The sequence below is a fragment of the Convolutriloba macropyga genome, chromosome 2, assembly GCF_964194025.1.
Source record: "Convolutriloba macropyga chromosome 2, txConMacr16.3, whole genome shotgun sequence".
NCBI classification, from domain to species: Eukaryota; Metazoa; Xenacoelomorpha; order Acoela; family Convolutidae; genus Convolutriloba; species Convolutriloba macropyga.
This window is the reverse complement of record NC_134469.1, coordinates 17,141,472-17,164,376: the sequence shown is the minus strand read 5'-3', so window position 1 is coordinate 17,164,376 and position 22,905 is coordinate 17,141,472. Positions and strand designations below refer to the sequence as shown.

At 34.9% G+C, this 22,905-nt stretch overlaps 2 protein-coding genes across 4 annotated transcripts in view; one reads left to right on the top strand and one right to left on the bottom strand.

Moving 5' to 3' along the window:
* Window positions 1-22,905, top strand: part of LOC142357315 (metal cation symporter ZIP14-like) — a 339,525-nt gene that overhangs the window by 95,134 nt on the left and 221,486 nt on the right. The window lies entirely within an intron of this gene.
* LOC142334837 (uncharacterized) overlaps window positions 1-22,905 on the bottom strand; it is an 89,574-nt gene that overhangs the window by 3,406 nt on the left and 63,263 nt on the right. Inside the window, exons 14-21 of the mRNA XM_075383165.1 lie at window positions 22,388-22,607; window positions 13,837-14,019; window positions 6,912-7,052; window positions 6,427-6,656; window positions 4,573-4,835; window positions 3,629-3,824; window positions 2,207-2,324; window positions 1,659-1,893 (exon numbers count right to left, since the gene is read on the bottom strand). Of these exons, the coding sequence (XP_075239280.1) occupies window positions 1,659-1,893; window positions 2,207-2,324; window positions 3,629-3,824; window positions 4,573-4,835; window positions 6,427-6,656; window positions 6,912-7,052; window positions 13,837-14,019; window positions 22,388-22,607 (1,586 nt within the window). The remainder of the gene's footprint in view (window positions 1-1,658; window positions 1,894-2,206; window positions 2,325-3,628; window positions 3,825-4,572; window positions 4,836-6,426; window positions 6,657-6,911; window positions 7,053-13,836; window positions 14,020-22,387; window positions 22,608-22,905) is intronic.

Below are 22,905 nucleotides of genomic sequence, written 5' to 3'. Positions count from 1 at the left end.
CTTTGACCTTAAACTAATTCAAAATAAACTTAAATTTTGAAGTGCAAAAGTCATTTTACTAAGTGAGGTAAGTCACTTATGATCAAAATCTAATAACGCAAAATTCCTCCAAATTTTTAAAGCAGAGAAAGAAATGACGTCACACGCACAAACGCCATAAGTGAGAGGCAAAAGTCATTCAGCAAAAGTCATTCAGGCAAAAGTCATTCAGTACAGCTTTAATGTTTGAACAAATATAAAACGAAAAAAGGGCGTCAGACGACGTGATACAAACAGAGAAGCACGATTTTTGAATTAAACTTCCAAGAATTGAAGCAACTGAAGACTACAATATCAGCCTACTCATAACAAGTCATTACTAACAAACAGATCAAATACCAATACGTCCACCAAAGTAAACAAAAAACAACAAATTTAGTCCATTTTAGAAAAGCAGTGTTATTGATGATTTCTCCCCACAAGGTGATCCTCAAAAAACGTTTACACAATGAGAATCTAGACACCGCCATTTTTGTAAAAAAAAAACCACTGCAGACAAAGTAAAAGGACAACTTGATTTATACAACAAGATTTATACGGAAATCTGTCCAAAATTATACGAAAACAAAGTTTATACGGAAATCATTGAAAATTAGTGGCATCAAAGTCTATCAAACACGCAACTAAAATTTGAATTCTTTAACATATATTGCACTATCAACCAACTGAAGGAATACATCAACTTTAATTAAAACAGTTGGGGGACCACCCAACAAAACTAGCAACAAATGCAGCAGCAACAACCAAAAGTTCAAAAATTGTCGACAAATTAAGCCGAAGCCAATGAAATTATTAGTAATAAACTTAAACCAACAAGTAGATTCAATTATGCCTTATTGGCGAACAAATGACACCTATCATTAAGAAGACTAACCAACAGGACAAAGAACGATTTCAAAAACGGTCAAAATCCAAAAACAAACAATTAATTTTTGAAACCAAGTCTTGTCAAAGTACCTAATACCTGCAGATTGGAATTGAAAAAAAAACTAGATGAACTTAAATATACATAATAGAGCCAATGCGACGTATCATTAAGGAGAATAAGTGGCAGAACAAGCAATCGTTAATATATTTTTGAAAACAATTAGTGTCTAAGTCGACAAGAGCGTTAATTTGAACTCAACTCAGCAAATAAATTTTATCATGCCAGCAACACAGCAATTGCGACCTATCATTGACGCGACCAAATAACAAAATTAAACAACAAAAAGAACAAAAGTGCAGAATTAAAAAAATCATTCTGCTTTCATGAAGACAAATAGCGTCCAAGTCTTTGAAAACCATCAGTCGCCTTTTGATTGGTTTAAACAAGTAATTCAATGCATCATTTGAAAATACGTATTGTCCTTTGAACGCATTCTTACAGAAAAGGAAAATCCGAAAATCTTGCACTTCACAATAGAAAGCGCTTTGAAAAATGTCACGCCGTAAAACTACTGAGTGTGAACAGATCTTGAAAAACAGACAGCCGACCAATTACAAATCAAATTCTTAGAATTGAGAGTAATACCGCAATATACTGCAACTGTGAGAACGGTTTAATACTTTTGTCCTTTTATCATTGACATGAGTATTCTTGTTCTCATTCTTGTACTTAAACCTAATCATTCAATAACCTTTCGTATGTCCCTCCATCTCCTGTTCCACGTTGCCAATCGATGGCTCGTGGTTGAACTCGGTCAGATGTAGGAATGTCAGACTGCAGTTCACCCGTGTTGACATTAGTGCGTAACTTGGTGTTCTGATCGCCATATTCCAGAATATCCCCACCGTTCATTTTGTATGCTGGCGGTGAAGTAGTGTTGTTGTTATCTGATAACTGCGATGTCAGCATTTCATGCCTGGATTTAACTGAAACGAGGTTCTCAAGAGCTCATTTTGCTATGAGGATACTAATCTTCCTCGACAACCGGTAGTTATCATAGAAAATTTCAAAATGGCTCCGATGACAACTAAATTTGTGGCGAGTCTTCAGATACAGCTATCCCCTACCATGTTTAACAAAATTTATTAACATTAAAAATAACTCAGGTCAGATTATTCAAATGACAAAATGCACTTGCACTTGTGTTGACAATGGAATCCCCCTGAACATGAAAAGCTATCAATATTATAGATGCCACTAACGGAGACAAATTTTACACTACAAGGGCCAAGGACTAACTTTGCGTGGCAGCTCCCTGGAACTCATCCCTCATCATGGACCAGAAGTCACTGAAGAGGTCTTCTGTATTGTCAATTATGAGAGCCAATAACTTCTTCACGTCAGTTGAATTGCGGCTCTAAAATAGAAAGGATAGCCGGATAATTACCGAAAAATAGCCACCATTGACCCCACTGCCCGACTTTGGATCGAAACTATGAAAAACGAGAAAACTTGATGACAGCGTAATTGTTTAGTAAAACCTTGTGCAAATCTGACAGGCAAACAAAAAGAGGCAAAAAATGAAGAAACAGGTTAAAAAATTTTTTTTGAAAGCCAGTGGCGTGAAAGTAAGAAAATCTCATAACTACATGCCAAAATGCTTAACCACAGAATACAATGAAACTTTAGAAGTGAGAAAAAACCCTTGGCATTTCTAACGACTCAGGGCAAAATAGATGGCCTAAATGGCACAATAAAACTACAAATGATGGTAAGATTCACAAATTCACTTAAACATTTCGAAAAAATGAAAACAGCCAAACTCACTCAAAGAAAACAATGACCAAAAGTTAAATGACTGCAATTATACCGCACAGGAAGGTCAATGAGAAAACGATAAGAGCACATGAACAGCAACAAAAACATGCATGTCTCAAAAATCATCTTTGGAAAGGAAGTGTCCATATCACAAAAACGATTGCTATGAACCCAATAAGGTAAATTAGATTCAACTATGTCTCATTAGCAACCGATGAAGACTATGCGATAAGATTTAAAAACTATAATCAATACTCGCAAAATATGAAAAAAGTTTGCCAATACTTTTTTGAAACGAATAGTATAAACGCAATAGCTACGAACTTGGAAGTATTTCGATAAGACATCATTAAGTACAACAAATACTGGCACAACCAGCGAATATGTCATCAATAGCACTAGCTATGAACTGACAAAAAATATAAAAAAATCGGACAAAATCAAAAATTCACAAATATTTTGTGAAAACGACTAGTGACAACGCCACAAAAAACCTTAGCTGTACGTTGATGAAATAGAGCAATTGCAAATGCCGGCATTTACTTTGATATCCTGTTTCACAGCCAATTGATCGATTACGAAATAATTTTTCAAAGTTTAAAAAAGACGTATAAGACAGCGCCCAAATACAACTAAAACTCTGAATTTAAAACAACATTAGACCAATAATAGCCTTGCTATCCCTTGGCGGCTATTTATTACAGAAAGTTGGATCTTTGACTCTAAGCATACTACACCCAAATCAATTCCTATATCAAATTTTTAATTCAAAAAAGCTTAATACGGTCCTGTACACTCACGTTTCCACATCAACTTTAAAAGCCTTCATAAATTAATTTAAGGATGTCTTGAGCAAAAAAATTCACACACAAGAGGTATACCAAACTCAACAAATGTTTTCACATTTTTGTGTGCCGTGGGGTGTATCATTTCGTGTGTGGCGTCTTTGAACATGGACGGTGCAATGCAGATGGTGAGACCCTCCACATTCAGTCTCTTCTCTGGCTCCAACACACTCTGACCCCTGATCACTTCTGACAGGACAAAGACAACCCGCATCAGCAACTGGTAGTTCACCACTGGAATATCTGAGAGGGTCCTGTACATAATTACATAGATAATTGTATTGTAAAAGATATTGGATATTATCACTGGCATCTTGTATTTTCACAAGTTTAACACATCCAGGTCATAATCTACAAAAACACTTGTCATAATCTAATTACGCGGTTATATTAATGCACCATTACCATCGACTATCGAGCATGAAGACTCAGACTCAAATAAAACTTATAAAATATTCACTATCTATTAATAGAATGAACTCAATTCTGATTGGACAAAAATGTAAATAAAAAGTATAAATACGAAATGCATAACACGAATTATTCATTCATTCTTCAATTGATTCTTGTGAAACTTAGTGCTATTTTCCATCCTCAGAACTTGTGAAATTTTCTCATCTTAGCAGAATACCGGACGCTTGCGAACCTAAAAACTTAAGAAAATATTTGAAAAGGAAACCTAAAAACTGCACACGGAACCTAGACATTAGTAGGAAACTCCTATTAGAATAGCTCTGCAGAGAGTTACCATATCGACTAAATACGGGAGATAAGTGAGAGCAGTGCTCGAAATGATAATCTCCATGAATGGTATCAGATGAATTATCAACCTAAATAGTAGAAATTTCACGCAGATCTCTGACTTGTCGCATTCAGCGACATTGACCGCAATGTTAACAACTCGGCGGTCTATTGTGAATATCAATAATTATCTGGATAAAGAATTTGTCAAATTTAGATTAAATTTTACACAAACTGACACAACCTGTTTTCAACACTAACTTTTTCAACTCAAGAAATCCTTTAGAGGACGCCTTCAACAACTCCTTTGTAGGATGTCCAAAAACGCCTCCAGGCAAATGTTGTATGAAATCTTTCAAAGTATCACACAGCAAGTAGGGTGTTAGTTCGGGTGATAGCCAATCTTCAGGCAAGTTGCCCAAATCAAGCTGTCCCTTGAACTCAGATTTCTTCAGATTGGAGCAAGGAGTTCGAAACACTCCTTGGATTGGAGGGCATTTGATGTATATTGCGTACAGGAGCTCCTAAACATGGGTTTCATTAGCAGGAGCCCTAAGGAAAACATAACTAACCCAAACTATGCAGTAATCTTTCATCTAACATTTTATCAAACCCTAGAGGAGGTTTCTTGACACCTAGGGCTAAAAAACACAAAAATTTTCAAAAAAAAACCTGAAAAAAATTTCAAAAATTAGTATCATTGTATTTTTTTTATGTTTGTATTACCAAATCATATAGCTCATAAATTGGTCATAACAAGCAATTTCGTCTCGCAAAAGGCCGTCATCAATTATTAAAAACTTCAACCTAAGACTAATCAAACAACAAAAAAACTCAAAAAATCACAAAAAAACTGCACCATTTTGAGCCCAAAAACTCCTAAAATGACCTTTTAACCTTTAATTAAGGCCATCCCAGCAGCTTCACCACTATAAGCACTTGAAGGACTACTAAAACCCACTTTGGGCCTCTAATGAAACTTAATGCCCACTGGGCTTTACCGGTTTATCCCGTTTTGAAAGATCAAAATCATTGAAAAATGTGTGAACACATCTTAAAAACACAGCGCGCCAATACAATTCAAATTCTTTGAATTGTAAAAAATAGGAGCGCTATAATAGCCGGCTGAGAAGATGAGGGAGGCTATTAATAAAAACATAGCTGGCAGATTGCCAGAAAATAGCCGCAATAGATTCGTAGATCGGCAGTCTAAAAAAACTGTAAAAAAGACAGACCAAAAAAATTCGTCTTTTCATCGAGGGCTGATCTGTTATATTTTGATTAAAAATCTGTATAAGTTATTGCTGCCTATATTAGCTGCTCTCTAATAACCTTCATTTAGAGTGACACATACCCATTTGACCTTATCTCTTTGAATTAAAGTAAATAAAAGTCAATTTCAAAGTGAGGAAGTCATTTTTGAGAGTGAGGTAAGTCAAGTGTGACCAAAAATTTAATCACGCGCATGAACAAAAAAACTCGCTCCAATAAGAGCGAAAAATGACGTCACACATGCAATTCAGTCGAAATTGCATGAACGAATGATCAAAAAATGGTTGTGACGTCATATGGTCGTAACAAAAATCATGACGACGAAATAAAAAAACATAGCAGGACAAGTCCTGACGTACAATTCAAAGAATTTTCATTGACTAAACAGAAAACTAGACCTAGAACGGACTATGAATGGATTGGCAAAACCATTTAGAAAAAAAATCCGATCCAAAAAATCGAAAAAACAGCAAAAATCAAAGTGAAATTGCCGCATGTGAACAAAAAACCACTACCGATAAAGCGAATTTTTGTTCAAACACCGTATTCTCACTCTACTTTAAAATTAGAGCGAAAAAATTTCACGCCGCAAAAACACTCGCTTTTTCGCTCCATTTCCTGTTTCGGCGTGACCAAAATCACTACTCCAATTTGACTTCAAAAATCATGAAAATGTGTGAACAGATCTTAAAAAAAAAAGACAGCGCCCCAATACAATTCAAATTCTTTGAATTGTAAAAAACCATGAGAAGGCCAATAATAGCCCCAGCTATCGCTGTGCGGCTATTAAAAAAACGCGTTAAAAGCTGTTGCGCTGCTACCATTAATTTTTGCATTACTGACCCGAATTGCAACTGGTGGATACGTATTGACACAGATCTCTGTCAGTGGCCGTCCAAATATGGACTCATCGCCTAAATAACAGTCTGCAGAGTCAACACCTGCACTGTTGGAGTGAGAACCAACGTCTGTGGGTTGATAGAGGTGGATTCCGTGCGAGTTCTTCCGCTTGTACATTGACACTCCTCCCGGTATTAGAGCTGACATCGAAATCTTACGCGCTGAGGGTTTCTCTGAAAAATGAAAGTTCCGTTTTCTTAGAAGCATAGTTTTAGAACCTTTAAAAATTAACAACCATCAGGTTATTTTACAAGCTAGCATTCTGTGAATATTTTGCGCACCAATAACTGCAAAATTTGAAGTTAAATTTAGATTGAAAAAAAAATTAAGAAAAGTGCACAAATTCAAAAAGTTTGGGCATTTTTGAACAAAGACAACGCATATTGTCTCCCGTGTTTAGATGTTCTTGGATTATGCGCCAAACTCACCTTTGCTTTTGGGATGATCTGAGGGATGTTTTCCATATTTGGTAATGTAGAGGTGACAAGGTGAGAACGCGTGTGACTTTCTCTTTGCATAGGGAAGATTCTTGTAACAGTAGCGAATTATCGGATACAACCTCTCGAAACCTGAAACAAAGTAGAATATTGACATCAGGCAAAACCTGTTTACAAGCAACCTCAGATTTCAAATACGAGTTACAAAAAGCAAATAATGAGTCGCACACCTCGGGTATCAATAATTCAAAGAACGCTGAAAATTTAAATTCAGTATAATTTTAGGAACGAAAACCAAAAACCGCCTGCAAAAGTTTCCTTTGATTACTCCATGTCAATCAACATTCCGGAAACATACGACATAGTCGGCAGAGCGCCAATAGCCACCAGTGACCCCTTTGAAGTCTATGAGGAATGAAACACAAAAAGAAAAGATACAAAATCAAAGTGTCAAAATGCATTTTAATTTGTTGAGCAACTTCAATTAGATCACCCAGTCAGACAGAATTCAGCTTAAAAACTCGAGGCTATCAGTCTAATTTTAATACTACCCAGCGTTCACGCTCATGAACTTCGGGAAACTAGTGAACTGAGCCGGCTTTATCGGTTAATCCCGTTTCGATTAATTTTGCTCATTTGACCTCGAACGAATTCACTATATTGTAGAATGAGAGGAGGGAGGAGCCTAAATGGGACTAAGAAGTTCAATAGTGGGCTTCAAATAACCACATTAGAGGTTAACATATACCACTATTAGGATTTAAAGTGAAAATGGCACCAGCTTCGGTGCACTTTTCATTTGACTTTTAGTATTAAATTGCCACCAATTGAGTTCAGCTGCTTGAAATTGTGATTGAGAATTTTAGATCACTCAAAACGCAAAAACACACACGTTTACAATAATTGCTATGAATTTCGTTCAAGAGCAATTAAACAATACAAAATTGTAAAAGGAAACCAGTTTTTTTTCAAAATGTTTTTTGAAAACAATTGGTGTCAAAGTAATCAAAACTGACAAAATCACGTACAATATCAAAAATTCGCTGATATTTAAGGAATAAGCAAGCCCAAAATCAGAAAAAGCTAAATAGTAAAATCTTATTGCAAAGACAATACCAATTTTTATTTAAACTACGGTCACAGAGAAAAAAAAGAAAAACGTCGCAAAGATTCAGAAGGATTTCTTTGAAATGAAAAAAAGTCAAGCCAGTAAAGCCAATAACTAATGACTGAGAACAAAAAAATTATGCAGCTTAAAAATCCATGAAACCATTGAACAACGACCAAGACCCGCAAATCCAAAATGTCAACTTTTAAGAACACGTGGTGTTATATTCAATAAACATAACCCAATTACTTACGGCGGGCGAATATCTCAAACAATTGGCGAGAGGTTGGTTAAATCAGTACTCACTGGGAAGAAGCTAACTTGAGCCTAACTGTGAGATGGATGAAAAGAAGAAGTGGCGCATCAAGGTAGGCGGCTTAATTGATGGGAGGATTAGAACGGCGAGTTGACAGCGGAGTGGTGGATACAGACGGGGGTCAAGCGTGTGGGGTCAGGCGCAGAACGATGTGGGATTAATGTGGACTTATACGCGAAATAATTGAACCTCATACCATGAATTTATCATATGCCTGTTTGACAGCTTCGGTGATTTGTAAAATTTAGAGACTAATAAAGATCAAGAGAACCACTCAGCGACTTAATGCGTACCGCTCTTTACGTATTCATGCCGTTTTCGAGAACGAAAAAAGAAACAAAAATTATTCACACAAAAACAATCGCATAAGAGAGATCAACAGGCCTGATATAACTGGTTGGAGCAACTAAATGCTTGACACGAAACTGAAAATTTGGAAATATTAGACTATTCATCAATAGAGAGTAAACATGTCTTCTTAAAAACAAATGACACTGCAAAAGGAGAGATCCTAAATAGTAGCCTTTGAGAGGCTGCTGGCGGTTATTTAGAACCGTCAATAGTCGAACGACAGGCTAGTGATCAACAGTGGATATAGCTAGCATATCCTTATGAAAGCTGGAGGGGGGGGGGGGGGGGGGGTCACTCTCTAAGCAATTAATTTTGCCTCCAGTTTTCCTCGGAAGCTTCGCTGATTCGTATAGTTCGAGAGCTGCCCAGTGACTTAATGTCAGCAGCACTACTGAGCACCATACCATGAAGTACTGATTCCTCGGATGCTTTATTGAATAGTCATAAGAGCAACGCAGAATTCTATTTCCTTTCTACCAGTTCATACTGTCCATCCGAAAAGTAAATTGCTCAAACGAGCAGATCATTCTGAAAAAAAAACTGTCAAGCGTACAATTTGCAAACATAGCCGGCAGATTGCCGGAATAGCTGCGAAATAGACTTGCGTGCCGTAAAATACAGATGGAAAAAGATACAGAAGTGAGTTGATAATAGTTATCGCCGCCGCCTATAAAACTTACAAGTTTATTTCAAAGGAGGTTGTTTTTGGGTGCAAAAAACTTTTCCCTGTCGCGTCTCGAACCGACGATCTCCGGACTAACAGCCAGTCGCCTTAACCACTCGGCTGTCGGCCCATACAATCTGTTTTCTTACAATCAAATTTGTTTTAGGAACAGATTCTGTTTCTGAATAACCGCAATTAAGGTCACGCAGAAAGCGTGAAATCAAGCGCGAAAAAGCCATTTAAGCAGTGACGAGACAGAATGTTCTAGAACAAATGTAAAACGAAAATGAAGCGTCAGACGACGAAACAAAAAAAACATAGCCGGAAGAAATCCGGAAGCGACTCGAAGCCGCAAAACCTCACAAACAAAACCCTAATTACAGCTGAAGCAATTACCATTTGAATTCAACCATTAACTCATTACATCCCCTGGTCTGATCTAAAAATTGGTGAAACTTAAACCACTGTCACCAAGAAAAAAATGCAGCAAAATTTTATATTGTTGAAAATGTTTGATAACGTTAAAAAATCCGAAATAGATAAGCAGGTCAAAATACTGATGGCCTAAAACAGCTGAAAGGGCTATCAATTGCCCTCAAATAATTCATGATTCTGATCTCAAAAAGATCAGAAAAGCAAACGGCAGATAACAATCTTAGAAAATAAGTTATCATTTTTTTAAAAAAAGAATACTCAAATTTAAGAATCAAAAAACCACTATAATTACAGTTCTAATCACTGCAATTAAAACAAAAAACGGCACATCCTTCTCCCTTGTTCTGCATATGCTAGACAAAATGATTTAAAACTAATTCAAAAATTAAATTAATCATAGAAAAGACAAGCAGCAGAAAAATGTTCAAAGGCAAAAAATCGTTTAAATTAACACCAAGGCCGGAAGGAAGTTGCAGTAGATAGTATTAAGTAGAGCTCTTGGAAAAAGCTGGCTAGCAAACTCTCAGTACTGCCTTGTGTTGAATGAAATCAATTGCAAACAAAGAAATGACGAAAATCTAAGAAAATGCTGAAATCATTCAATTTTTCAACAACTTAAACAACCAAAAATAAATGTGCCATAACAAGCTGCCAGGACAAAACTAAATTGATACTAACTAGAATGATAAGAAAATGGACACAATATGAGGAACACCATAATAAAAACACATTCTTGATTTTTGAAAGTCAAAAATAAAAAAAAAACAAAATTCAAGAAAAACGAATACATTTCATTGTTCAGCATTAGAGACATAGAAAAGATAACTAATCGTCGAATATAAAGATCTATCCTCCTGAAGTGAACAAAAAATAAGAAAAACCAGATATCAAACATACGAAACATTAAATATTTTACAGAAAAAGGTCAAAAAACTTTTAATACTGCTTTCATGAAAAATGGAAGCTGAAAAAATCAATATACCAAAAAAATAGGTGCCAGGACAAAGCTAGAATGATACTAACTAGAATTTTAAGAATATGGGCACAATGTAAGGAACACCGTAACAAAAAGGCATTCTTGTTTTTTAAAAAGTTAAAAATCAAATTAAAAAATCAAGAAAAACAAATACAGTTCACTGCTCAACATTCGAGACCTAGAAAAGATAATTAGTCATCCGATACAAAAATCTATCCTCCTGAAGAGAACAAAAAAAATAGTAAAAAAGCAGAACTCAAAAATATAAAACATTGAAACATTTTGCAAAAAAAAAATTATCAAAAAACTTTTAAGACTGCATTTACGAAAAAGCTTCAACTGTTTTTCAAAAACTGAACTCCAAAAAATGATTGAATTTTTATTAAAACGCAATTAAGGTCCCTCATGTTGCACAAAAAGACTATTTCTAGTAATTACAATCAAAATACAAACAAAAAACTGACAAAAATCGGGAAAAAACTACCAAAATCGGATTAGCATATGTACAATTTTATAAAAACAAAAATACACCGAGGTAGAGAGAGGCGTTAAGTATATGAATTATCAAAGGAAGTTGCCAAATGATCTGATTTTTGACAAAAAGACGGTTAAAAGATCTAAGAATGAAGAAATTAATAGAAAAAAGTCAAAAATTAACTAAAAGATCAAAAAATATGTGCCAATTTTCAAATTGAAACCCATATTCAGGCTCTGCAAAACACTGTGGCATCAATCTCCGATGTTGGCATTTCAATATAGTATCGAATAAAAATTATTTCTACAAAAAACCAAATTACAAGCAAAAAAAATTGGCCACTTAGACGAAAAAACGGCTAAAAACGGTTATCTATATATGCCATTCAGTCAAAAACTACTTTTCAAAGTCAAAAAGTCATTCACTAAACGCAGCGCATGATCAAAAAACTTCTCTCGCTTAGCGAAAATTTGTTCACCAAGACAGCTTTTCTCACTTTCGCTTTTAGGTCAAAATGCCGCGTGAACAAATCTACTTCCTGTAAAAAAAAACATAGCCGGAAGAATTCCGGAAGCGACTCGAAGCACCAAAAATTCACTAACAAAACCGTAATTGCAGCTGAAGCCATTACCTTTTAAATTAAACCATTAACTCATTATCTCCGCGGGTCTGATCTAAAAATCGGTGAAATTTAAACCACTGTCACCAAGAGAAAGAAAATGCAGCAAAATTTTATTGAAAACGTTTGGTAACGTTTAAAAAGTCTGAAATATTTAGGATGGTCAAAAACTAATAGCCTGACAAAGCTGACAGGGACATCAAATGCCCTCAGATAATTAATGATTCTAATCTCAAAAAGATCGCGAAAGCAAACGGCAGATAAAAACTTTTCAAAAAAGACAGGAAAGTCAAAATTATTCAAAAAAGAGTGCTCAAACTTAAGAATCAGAGAACCACTACAATTAGATTTCTAATCACGGCCTTTAAGACAAAAATAATACACGATTCTTCCTTGTTGTATATATGCTAGACAACAAGATTTCATACTAATTCAAAAATTAAATTAATCAAAGAAAAACAAAAGCAACAGAATAATATTCAAAGGCAAACAATCGTCTAAAAACAATACCCAGCCCGGAATAAAATTGCAATGAATAGTAATAAGTTGAAATGTTGGAAAAGATTTTCTAGCAAACTCCCAGTACTGCCTTATTTTGAATTAAATCAATTGCAAACCGAAGAAACCAAGATCTAAGAAAAAGCTGAATTCATTCAATTTATTAACAACTGACAAAATCAATATAACGAAAACAGAAGTAGGTGCCAGGACAAAACTAGAATGATACAAACGAGAATGTGAAGAATATGGACACAATGTTAGGAACACCGTAACAAAAAGACCAATTCTTGATTTTTGAAAGTTAAAAATCAAATTTAAAAAAATCAAGAAAAACGAGTACATTTCATTGATCAGCATTCGAGACATGGAAAAGACAACGAGTCATTCGAGACAAAAATCCAGCTTGCTGAACAGAATAAAAGAAGAAAAAGCAGAATTCAGACATACGAAACAATGAAACATTTTGCAAAAAAGTGGTCAAAAAATATTTAAGACTGCATTTATGAAAAAAATTTATCTGTTTTTTCAAAAACTTAACACCAAAAAATGATTGAATTTTTATTGAAACAAAATTAAAGTTCTTCATCTTCCCCAAAATACTATTTCTAGTAATTAAATGCAAAATACAAACAAAAAACTGAAAAAAAATTGCAAAAAACTACGAAAACTGGATTAGCAAATGTACAATTTTATGAAACAAAATTATATCGAGGTAGAAAGAGGCATTGAGTATATGAATTATCAAAGGGAAGTTGCCATATTAACTGATTTTTGACAAAAAACAGCTAAAAGATCCAAAAATGAAGAAATTAATAGAAAAAAAAGCCAAAAATTACCTAAAAAATCAAGAAATATTTGCCAATTTCGCATTTGAAACGCAATTTCAGGCTTTGCAAAATACTGTGCTAACAATTTTCCGGGTTTAAATTTCAACATAGCATCGATTAAAAATTATTTCTACAAAAAACCAATTTACAAGCAAAAAAACTAGGCCACTTAGACGAAAAAACGGCTAAAAACGGTTATCTATATGTGTCATTCAGTCAAAAACTACTTGTCAATGTCAAAAAGTCATTCACTAAACGCAGCGCATGATCAAAAAACTTCTCTCGCTCAGAAAAAATTAGTTCACACTGCAATTTTACTCGCTTTCGCTTTTAGGTCAAAACATCGTCTGAACGAATAGTACTTCCGGTAAAAAAAAAAAAACCTTAAGAAAACCAATACTCCTCTTCGAGTCGTAAAAACCGAGAGAAAACCAATACTCCTCTTCGAGTCGTAATAAAAAACCAAGAGCACCGCAATATAGCTACGCTCAGCTTACAGCTTCGCAGCTATAAAAAAACTTAATGCTTTCAAAATTCGTTCAAGAAAAATTACACATTCCCGATGTCATTTACTAGCATGTTGATAATGAGCCCGATTCGGTTCATACCCCTTGTAGAAAGCTCAAAGTCTGTTAGTTGCTAACCATGTAACGACATGTAACAATCGGGGTCATTTTTCTTCCCAAATCTGATCCAGGCGCAACACGGAACGTGGCTTGAGAACTGACACGTGTCGTCAATCACCTCATCAACTCTCGTGGAGATTCCCACGTTTATCTCGGATATAGCTGGACTGTACAACTGCTGGGATTGGGAGGTCGCCGATCCTAAAAACCACACATCTGATTTGTATAAAAATAATTTAACATACCCGGCAGATTGCCGGAAAATAGCCGCCGTTGATTCCAATAAACATGATTGGGATTGAAAGAATAGAAGATATTGAAAAAAAAAGATTTTTGTACAAAAACATTTTTTAAGTCCGATTTATTTTGATGGCATTTCGTAGTTGAACATAACGTACTTCTGTTTCTTAGAGAGAGGCTACAGGGGCTACTATCAATACCAATAAGCATTAGAGATGGTAACTAAGACTTATAGGAACTACGTTCAAAAAGCGGGCATCTAAAATAGGGCTTTATGGGTTTATCCCGTTTCTACTTGTGACTTCAACTTTTTATACTGACTCTGTTCATTTTGAATTGCTTTGCTGAGCAACTGATGTTCAAAATCTTTTTTAGCAGAATGAGAGAAGAGAGAAACTAGCCTAAAGAAGTCAAAATGATATCACGCAAAATGTTGAAACATACCCGGCAGATTGCCGGAAAATAGCCGCCGTTGATTCGAATAAGCATGATTGAAAGAATAGAAGATATTGAAAAAAAAAGATTTTTGTACAAAAATATTTTTTAAGTCCGATTTATTTTGAGGGCATTTCGTAGTTGAACATAACGTACTTCTGTTTCTTAGAGAGAGGCTACAGGGGCTACTATCAATACCAATAAGCATTAGAGATGGTAACTAAGACTTATAGGAACGACGTTCAAATAGCGGGCATCTAAAATTGGGCTTTATGGGTTTATCCCGTTTCTACTTCTGACTTCAATTTTTTATACTGACTCTGTACATTTTGAATTGCTTTGCTGAGCAACTGATGTTCAAAATCACTTTTAGCAGAATGAGAGAAGAGAGAAAATAGTCTAGAGAAGTCAAAAAGATATCACGCAAAATGTTGAAAAAGCGGCAAAATGAGGTAAAGCGAAAAATTTTTTTATTCGACGAAGTAAAAAAAAAATAGGAGCGCTATAATAGCCGGCTGAGAAGATGAGGCGGCTATTAAAAAGCGGCAAAATGAGGTAAAGCGAAACATTTTTTTATTCGAAGAAGTAAAAAACATAGCAGGACAAGTCCTGAAATACAATTCAAAGAATTTAACAAAAAACTCGGACGTACTCTACCTGATTAGCAGATCAATTAAACAATGCCAGTCAGAACACGAACAAAATCATCTCAAAAAATTGAGAGATTGAAATCAAAACTAAACAAAAATATACTCATTGCCAAAACTCTTGAAGCTTTTAAACCTAAAGCAGAATTTTTCCCATTAAAAATACCTATTTCAAACATATGTTCAAAACCAATTATTGTTTCTGAAATCGGTCCAGTATTATATCTGCAAGACCTGAAAATAAGCATTGGCCCTTGAAGATCGATTAACTCGAAAATGAACAAAAAACTTTAAAAAAATCAATTACAAATTATAAGGAAATGTTGCTAAAAATCCTGATATAAATATCTTCAGAATCATTTCCGTGTCTCTAAAAGCTATCCAGTAACCCAATTCCAAGCTTTAAAAACTCATTAGCTCATAGATCAATAGGCAAAAACTTTTAGAAAAAATTTCAAACTTAAAAAAATAGAAGTTCGTTCTAATTAAATGTTGAAAGCCATTCAATTGCCCCCTAGCAACTATTTAATAGCAAACTATCAAACCCTTGCTACTGGTTGAGGTTACCTGGCTACTGAGGCAAGAAAAAAATACAAATGTTTTGAATAAACTTGAAAAAAATTGCAAATTTTATCAAAAAAACTTCAAAAAGTCGAAAGGATAAAATGTTGAAAACAAATTCAATGAAACTAAAAATCATACAGTAAATTTTTATCAGAACTTGGAATATGTTTTCTCGCACTTGAGTATGGACGAACATCAAAAACTGACAAAAACTTTAGGAAGCCTTAAAAAATTGCAGATTTATCAAAAAACGCTAAAATTCGAGACACTAAAATGTTAAAAACCAGTCCATTGTTACTAGAAACTATGCAGTGCCCTATTAACAAACCTCAAAGGAGATTGCTTTGAGATTCCTTGTCTCTGAAGCTGGAAAAACTGAAAAAATGACGAACATTTTCAAAAACCTGAAAAAATGCGAATTTTGTCAAAAAAAAAATGCTAAAAATTATGATATTCAAAAGTTGAAACCTATTCCATGGCAACTAAACATTTTTCAGTAACTTATTATCCAACCCCTGAAAAGGTTTTCTAGTCCCTGGAACTCAAACAACTTGAATAATGGCAATAAATTTCAAAAAGTATGAAAAAAATTGCAATTTTTGTCAAAATATGCTAAAATTCATGATAGCAAAAACATGAAAACCATTCTATTAACACAAGAAAATATGCAGTAATCTATCATCTAACATTTTATCAAACCATTGAGGAGGTTTCCTGACACCTAGGGCTAAAAAACTCAAAAAATGACAAAAATTTTCAAAAAACCTGAAAAAAATTGCAAAAATTAGTAGCATTTTGCGTGTTTGTGTTTGTAGTACCAAAACATATAGCTCATAAAATGGTCATAACAAGCAATTTTGTCTTGCAAAAGGCCTTCAACAACTTTTAAAAACTTCAACCTAAGACTAATCAAAACAAAAAATCACAAAAAACATGAAAAATTGCACCATTTTGAGCCCAAAAACTCCTAAAAATGACCATTTAACCTTAAATTAAGGCCATCCCAGCAGCTGCACCACTATAAGCACTTGAAGGAGTACTAAAGCCCGCTTTGGGCCTCTAATGAAACTTAATGCCCGCTGGGCTTTACCTGTTTATCCCGTTTTGAAAGATCAAAGTCATTGAAAAATGTGTGAACACATCTTAAAAAAAAAAACACAGCGCACCAATACAATTCAAATTCTTTGAATTGTAAAAACATAGCAGGACAAGTCCTGACGGACAATTCAAAGAATTTTTATTGACTAAACAGAAAACTAGACTTACAACGGACTATGAATGGATTGGAAAAACCATTTAGAAAAATATTCGATCCAAAAAATTGAAAAAACAGTAAAAATCAAAGTGAAATTGCCGCATGTGAACAAAAAACCACTACCGATAAAGCGAACTTTTGTTCAAACACCGTATTCTCACTCTACTTTAAAATTAGAGCGAAAAAATTTTATGCCGCAAAACCACTCGCTTTTTGTGCTCCATTTCCTGCTTCGGCGTGACCAAAATCACTACTCCAATTTGACTTCAAAAATCATGAAAATGTGTGAAGAGATCTTAAAAAAAAGACAGCGCCCCAATACAAATCAAATTCTTTGAATTGTAAAAAAATAGGAGCGCTATAATAGCCCGCTGAGAAGATGAGGGCGGCTATTAATAACAATTTTTGTTCAAAATAATTTATGTTAATCATCAAAACGTACCCGGAAGATTGCCGAAAAATATCCGCCATTGATTATTCATAACCCTGTTGCGATTTCACGAATAGAAAAACTGATATCGATTGTCGTACAATACATTTTTAAAGTCCGCGCCAGTCCATTTGATTAGATTTCGTAGGTAGACTCCTGTTTCTCAAGGACAGGATACAGGGATTGGTATCGCCAATAACTATTTGACCCGATAATGAAGACTAATTATAACAGAGTTCAAAACCCGGCATGTAAAAGCAGTCTTTAAGGGTTTAACCCGTTCCCATTTTTTATTTCGTCTTTCTATACTGACCCATTTCAGAGTGCTTTGATTAGCAACTGTTACTTAGAAGCACTTTGAGCCGAACCGTCGAAGAATCCAACTAGCCTAGAGAAGTCAAAGATTAGCCGGATTGTTGTGACACCATTAGAGAAGTTACATTAATAGAAAACAAAACCGAGTCTAGATCGTTAGATTAGTTGGTTGAACGGTAAACCTAGTAGCCCCAACTCTGTATAGAAGTTGAAGCTAAAATTTCTCCCTCAAAATTGAAACTTTGCTCAGAAATTTGGGTCTTGAGGCTTTGATAAAACGTTTTAATTATTATTTAAAAAATTACTATTGCATCGTCAGAACTTCCACTTTTTTCTATCAATCCTAAAAAGTCAACTATACAGCTTCTTCTAAGAAGTACTGGCGTCAAGGACAATCATCAAAAAATAACAAACTACCAGTAAACTAAGCATGAAGATTCCACACTTTGCAAACATCATCACTTCACAAAAACTTTACAAAATGAGTCCAAAGATTTACTAAGCAGTACTTTATTTACATTTAAACCCTTCCCATAACAGAAAATAACTTTGCCAAAAACCTTTTACAACGATCAAAGATAAACTCTGCACACGATACGTCTTACTGCACCAATCGCAGAGTCTGAAGACAGACAATATGAAAAACAATGGTCCTAAGATTCTAAACAGGACAATCTGTCCAACAGCCCGTCAATAATGGCGCGTAAATTACACCGCAACGGGTTTGTCAAACGCGCGATGCCTATCCAAAACTAGAAAAATAAAATGGCGCATAATGCAAATACGATAAGTAATTTTAACACTATTGATCCAAGCTGTGCAACAGCTGAGGTAAGGCAGAGAGAGAAAAAGTGAAAAGGTACAAACAAGAAGCTGATTCTCTCAATGCATTATGTTTTCATGTTTATAATCAAATATTTTATTCGTTTAGTCCTTGAACAGGAACTGTAATTATCAATCAAATAAATGTTTATGCAAATTCAACTTCTCTGTCGCATCTAGTCAATCTATTCTATGGAATTTTCGGGGATACCTTACAAATTCAGAAGAAATGAGATCGAGAGGGTATTGAGAACTATCGAACAACGCTTTCACTTATAAAAAGTATCTCATATTATTGAAAAACATTCTGCGCATATAACTGAATACTGAAAATAAATTAGACGCCACAGAGCATGGGTTTGACGCGAAAAAAAAATTGACAATTCCAAATAGTTATACTTTTCTACATGGCTTGTTTCGGAATTTAACGCCAACGTTAAGCAAATTTTGTCTATCTCGATTGCTGCGAGGTGTTAGATTCAGAAGACCTTGAAGCTTTGCTCATCCAATTTGGTCATATAATAATTATTCAAGGTTTTTTCTGCTTCTTCAAATCTTTATGCTTTCATCAAATCTTTTGTGTAGGAGCCAAAACGTCATGAGTTAAGAAGGCACTATCACATGAGCTACCAGCTAACAGTGGCACATGATAGGGAACTGTTTTATGTGCAGTCCTTCTTTAGCTAATCAAATTCGTTGATTCTCTGATGATACATTGTCAGGGTCACAACTGCTTAAATCCCAACCAAATGATATCTATTTCATAATGTGGTCTTCTTGTAATTATTGTAATTACCTATCGTTCAACAAATAAATATGGATACATTAAGATTAAACAAATCTCGATAATAGACCTTGAAAATAAAATTCCGAACTTAAAATGGAACTACCATATACAAGCCAAACTTGTGAGAACACTATTTGCCTTCTACTACTTGTGTCACTGCCAGCCTTATAATATTCCATCAGGCGTTATAATATTTCATCAACTTCCTTAAAGCGTTTTTTATCTTTTTATACGGCTACCCAGCATGATTTGCCGACATATGTGACCTGATCTAAACGGAAAGACTTAACAAGAACGCTATTGTTTAACCTACGCCGCTGAGGATGTCAAAGCAATTGCCCATTTGCTATCAGCTAATTCCCTCTAATTCTTCCAGTCACCTGCGAGAGGTGGAAATTATCCCATTCAATTACTACTTTCAAGTAGGTTTCAAGCGCGTTAATTTAAAAAACAGCGGACAGATAACGTTTACAGCTAACTCAAATCGTAAGGAATACACGGCAAAATATTTTCTATCACTCCCAGCTTTTGGTAAATGATTCTGCTGATCTTCATGTTGATGCCAACTTTCGCTAAATCAAAACTTAAATCAAACCTATCAATTAATGAGCTGCTTATGACATTGAGAAACAACAACAATGAAAAAATTATTCCCTACACTTGGAATCTAAAGTGTAGATAATTGTTTATCATGAGTTTTTCGTATTCAATTTTTAAAATTTGTCTCATAATGATATACTTAATTATTTTCCTTTTTATTGTTTCAACCCGTCAAAGGTAATTGAAGTTTTTGACTACTACTATAACGTTACTAACCAGATTCGCCAAAAAAAGTTCGGAAAATCAATTTTATGATACAGTAATAAAAATATGATTTCAGTAAAAACGATTGGAAGAATCGGGACAAAATTTCTTTAACAAACTGGATGGATTAGGCTGCCCAAGCATGCATAAAAAAACAGTTGAAAGCAGATGCAAAGATACGAAACAGTGACTTGGAGATCCTATCACAAAATTGATACCGATTGAAAACGGAAACCAAGGATGTTTGATTTCTACTCTCCTCTGCATTCCAGGTTACCAGCTTTTAGTTTCGCAGACAGATGTTGATGAGAGAATAGAAGCAAGAGTCCAAGGCAGTCTGTAAATCGAGATTGCTCCCTTACTTATAATTGTCTTAAATCTCTAGAAAACTCAAACGCAACTGAATATTAACGTTTCTGCCTACTATCGTTAAGCAAAACGAACAAACTCTCAAACACCTGTCTACGATCGTCCAGTTGATGAAACAATCAAAAGAATGTACTTATGACTAGCCTAATCAAATTTATACAAACATAGCTGGCAGATTGCCAGAAAATAGCCGCAATAGATTCGTAGATCGGCAGTCTAAAAAAACAGTAAAAAAAGACAGACCAAAAAAATTCGTCTTTCATTGAAGGCTGATCTGTTATATTTTGATTAAAAATCTGTAAAGTTATTGCTGCCTCTATTAGCTGATCTCAAATAACCTTCATTTAGAGTGACACACACGCATTTGACCTTATCTCTTTGAATTAAAGTAAATAAAAGTCAATTTCAAAGTGAGGAAGTCATTTTTGAGAGTGAGGTAAGTCAAGTGTGACCAAAAATTTAATCACGCGCATGAACAAAAGAACTCGCTCCACTAAGAGCGAAAAATGACGTCACACATGCAATTCAGTTGAAATTGCATGAACGAATGAACAAAAAGTGGCTGTGACGTCATATGGTCGTAACAAAAATCATGACGACGAAATAAAAAAACATAGCAGGACAAGTCCTGACGTACAATTCAAAGAATTTTCATTGACTTAACAAACAACTAGACCTAGAACGGACAATGGATGAATTGGGAAAACCATTTCTAAAAAAAATCAGATGAAAAAAAAACAAAACAGAAAATCAATGTCAAAATGCTGCTAGGGAGAACAAAAAACCACTAGTGAGATATGTAATTTTGATTCTAACAAAAAACTAGGTCCAGAATGAGCTGTGAATGGATTAGGAAAACCATTCAGAAAAAAATTCCGATCCAAAAAATCGAAAAAACAGTAAAAATCAGAGTGAAATTGCCGCATGTGAACAAAAAACCACTACCGAGAAACCGAACTTTTGTTCAAACACTGTTTTCTCACTCTACTTTAAAATTAGAGCGAAAAAAATTCACGCCGCAAAACCACTCGCTTTTTCGCTCCATTTCCTGTTTCGGCGTGACCAAAATCACCACTCCAATTTGACTTCAAAAATCATGAAAATGTGTGAACAGATCTTAAAAAAAAAAGACAGCGCCCCAATACAATTCAAATTCTTTGAATTGTAAAAAACCAAGAGAAGGCCAATAATAGCCCCAGCTATCGCTGTGCGGCTATTAATAAAAGAATATGCTTGGCTATTGTTCTTAGTGGCGAAACTAATTTTCATCCTCAGGAGGATTTAACTATAAACAAAATGATTCAAACACTTCATGCTTTTCTTTGTTAATATGATTATTTTGAAATAAACTTTGTGAAAAATACAGAAAGTTGAGTAAAGGGGTTGAGTGACTGAGGGGAGGGGAATGAATGAGGAGCGGTCTAAATTTTGAGATTAAGAGCCGCCCTTCACAGCAAGAAATTGTCTCAAAACAGTTTTCATGAGCCGCATACTTAGAGACTATTAAGGCGTGGGCTCTAAGAGAGCTGCTCAGCCGCTTAATGCCCTCCGCCGGTTTTTACCAGTTTATCCCGTTTTTGAGGACGAAAAGTCAAAAGGGTCCGACGAAAGATTGGTCGAGCGAAAAACTGCATTAAGAAGAACACAGGACTAAAATAATTTCTACAAATTTTGTTCGAAATTACTTTTATTTATCGTAAAAAATGGCTCTTGATCTCAGCTGCAAAATGAAACAATGATAGATGACAGAAAATTGAGGCTCATAATTTGAACCTCATTGGGGCATCATTGACAGAGGTGGTGATTGATCGGATAAGAACAGGCGTAGTGATAATAAATTCATTACTCAAAACAAAGAAAGTTTAGAGAATTTGGATCCTACCACCGGATAAAAACTCTACCTCCGGAATTGTTTGACTCGACAGGAGATCCACCAGATGCTGCCCCCATTTTGGAAGTGAACTCATTGTGCACAATCAGAGGCAAGTACTGGTACACATCCAGTTCATTCCACTGGTTTGGAACCCGGAAAAATTTCTCCTCACTTTGCATCGCATCTTCGTAACATTTGAAGAAATTATCCAAGAAGTCTTCCTTCCAACTCTGGCTTTTGAAAATGACCTTAAACAAGGCACTAATTTGGTTTTGACTAGTCTGTCATTAAACGAAGTTGAGTAAAGTTGGGAGCGAAAGAGCCAAATATCAGCCCAAATGCTCTCATCTGATTATAAATGGACAGTGATGAGACACATTTCCCGTTTTGGACCGGGCACAGGATCACAGTCAGCAACCGTCTCTCTATCTAGATCAAGGCACGCACATTTTTCACGTAGTTGATTTGAGCTTGATCACAACTTTGATTTGATAGAAATCAAATTGTTCAAAAAGAACAACGTTCAAAAATTCTAATATAGATATT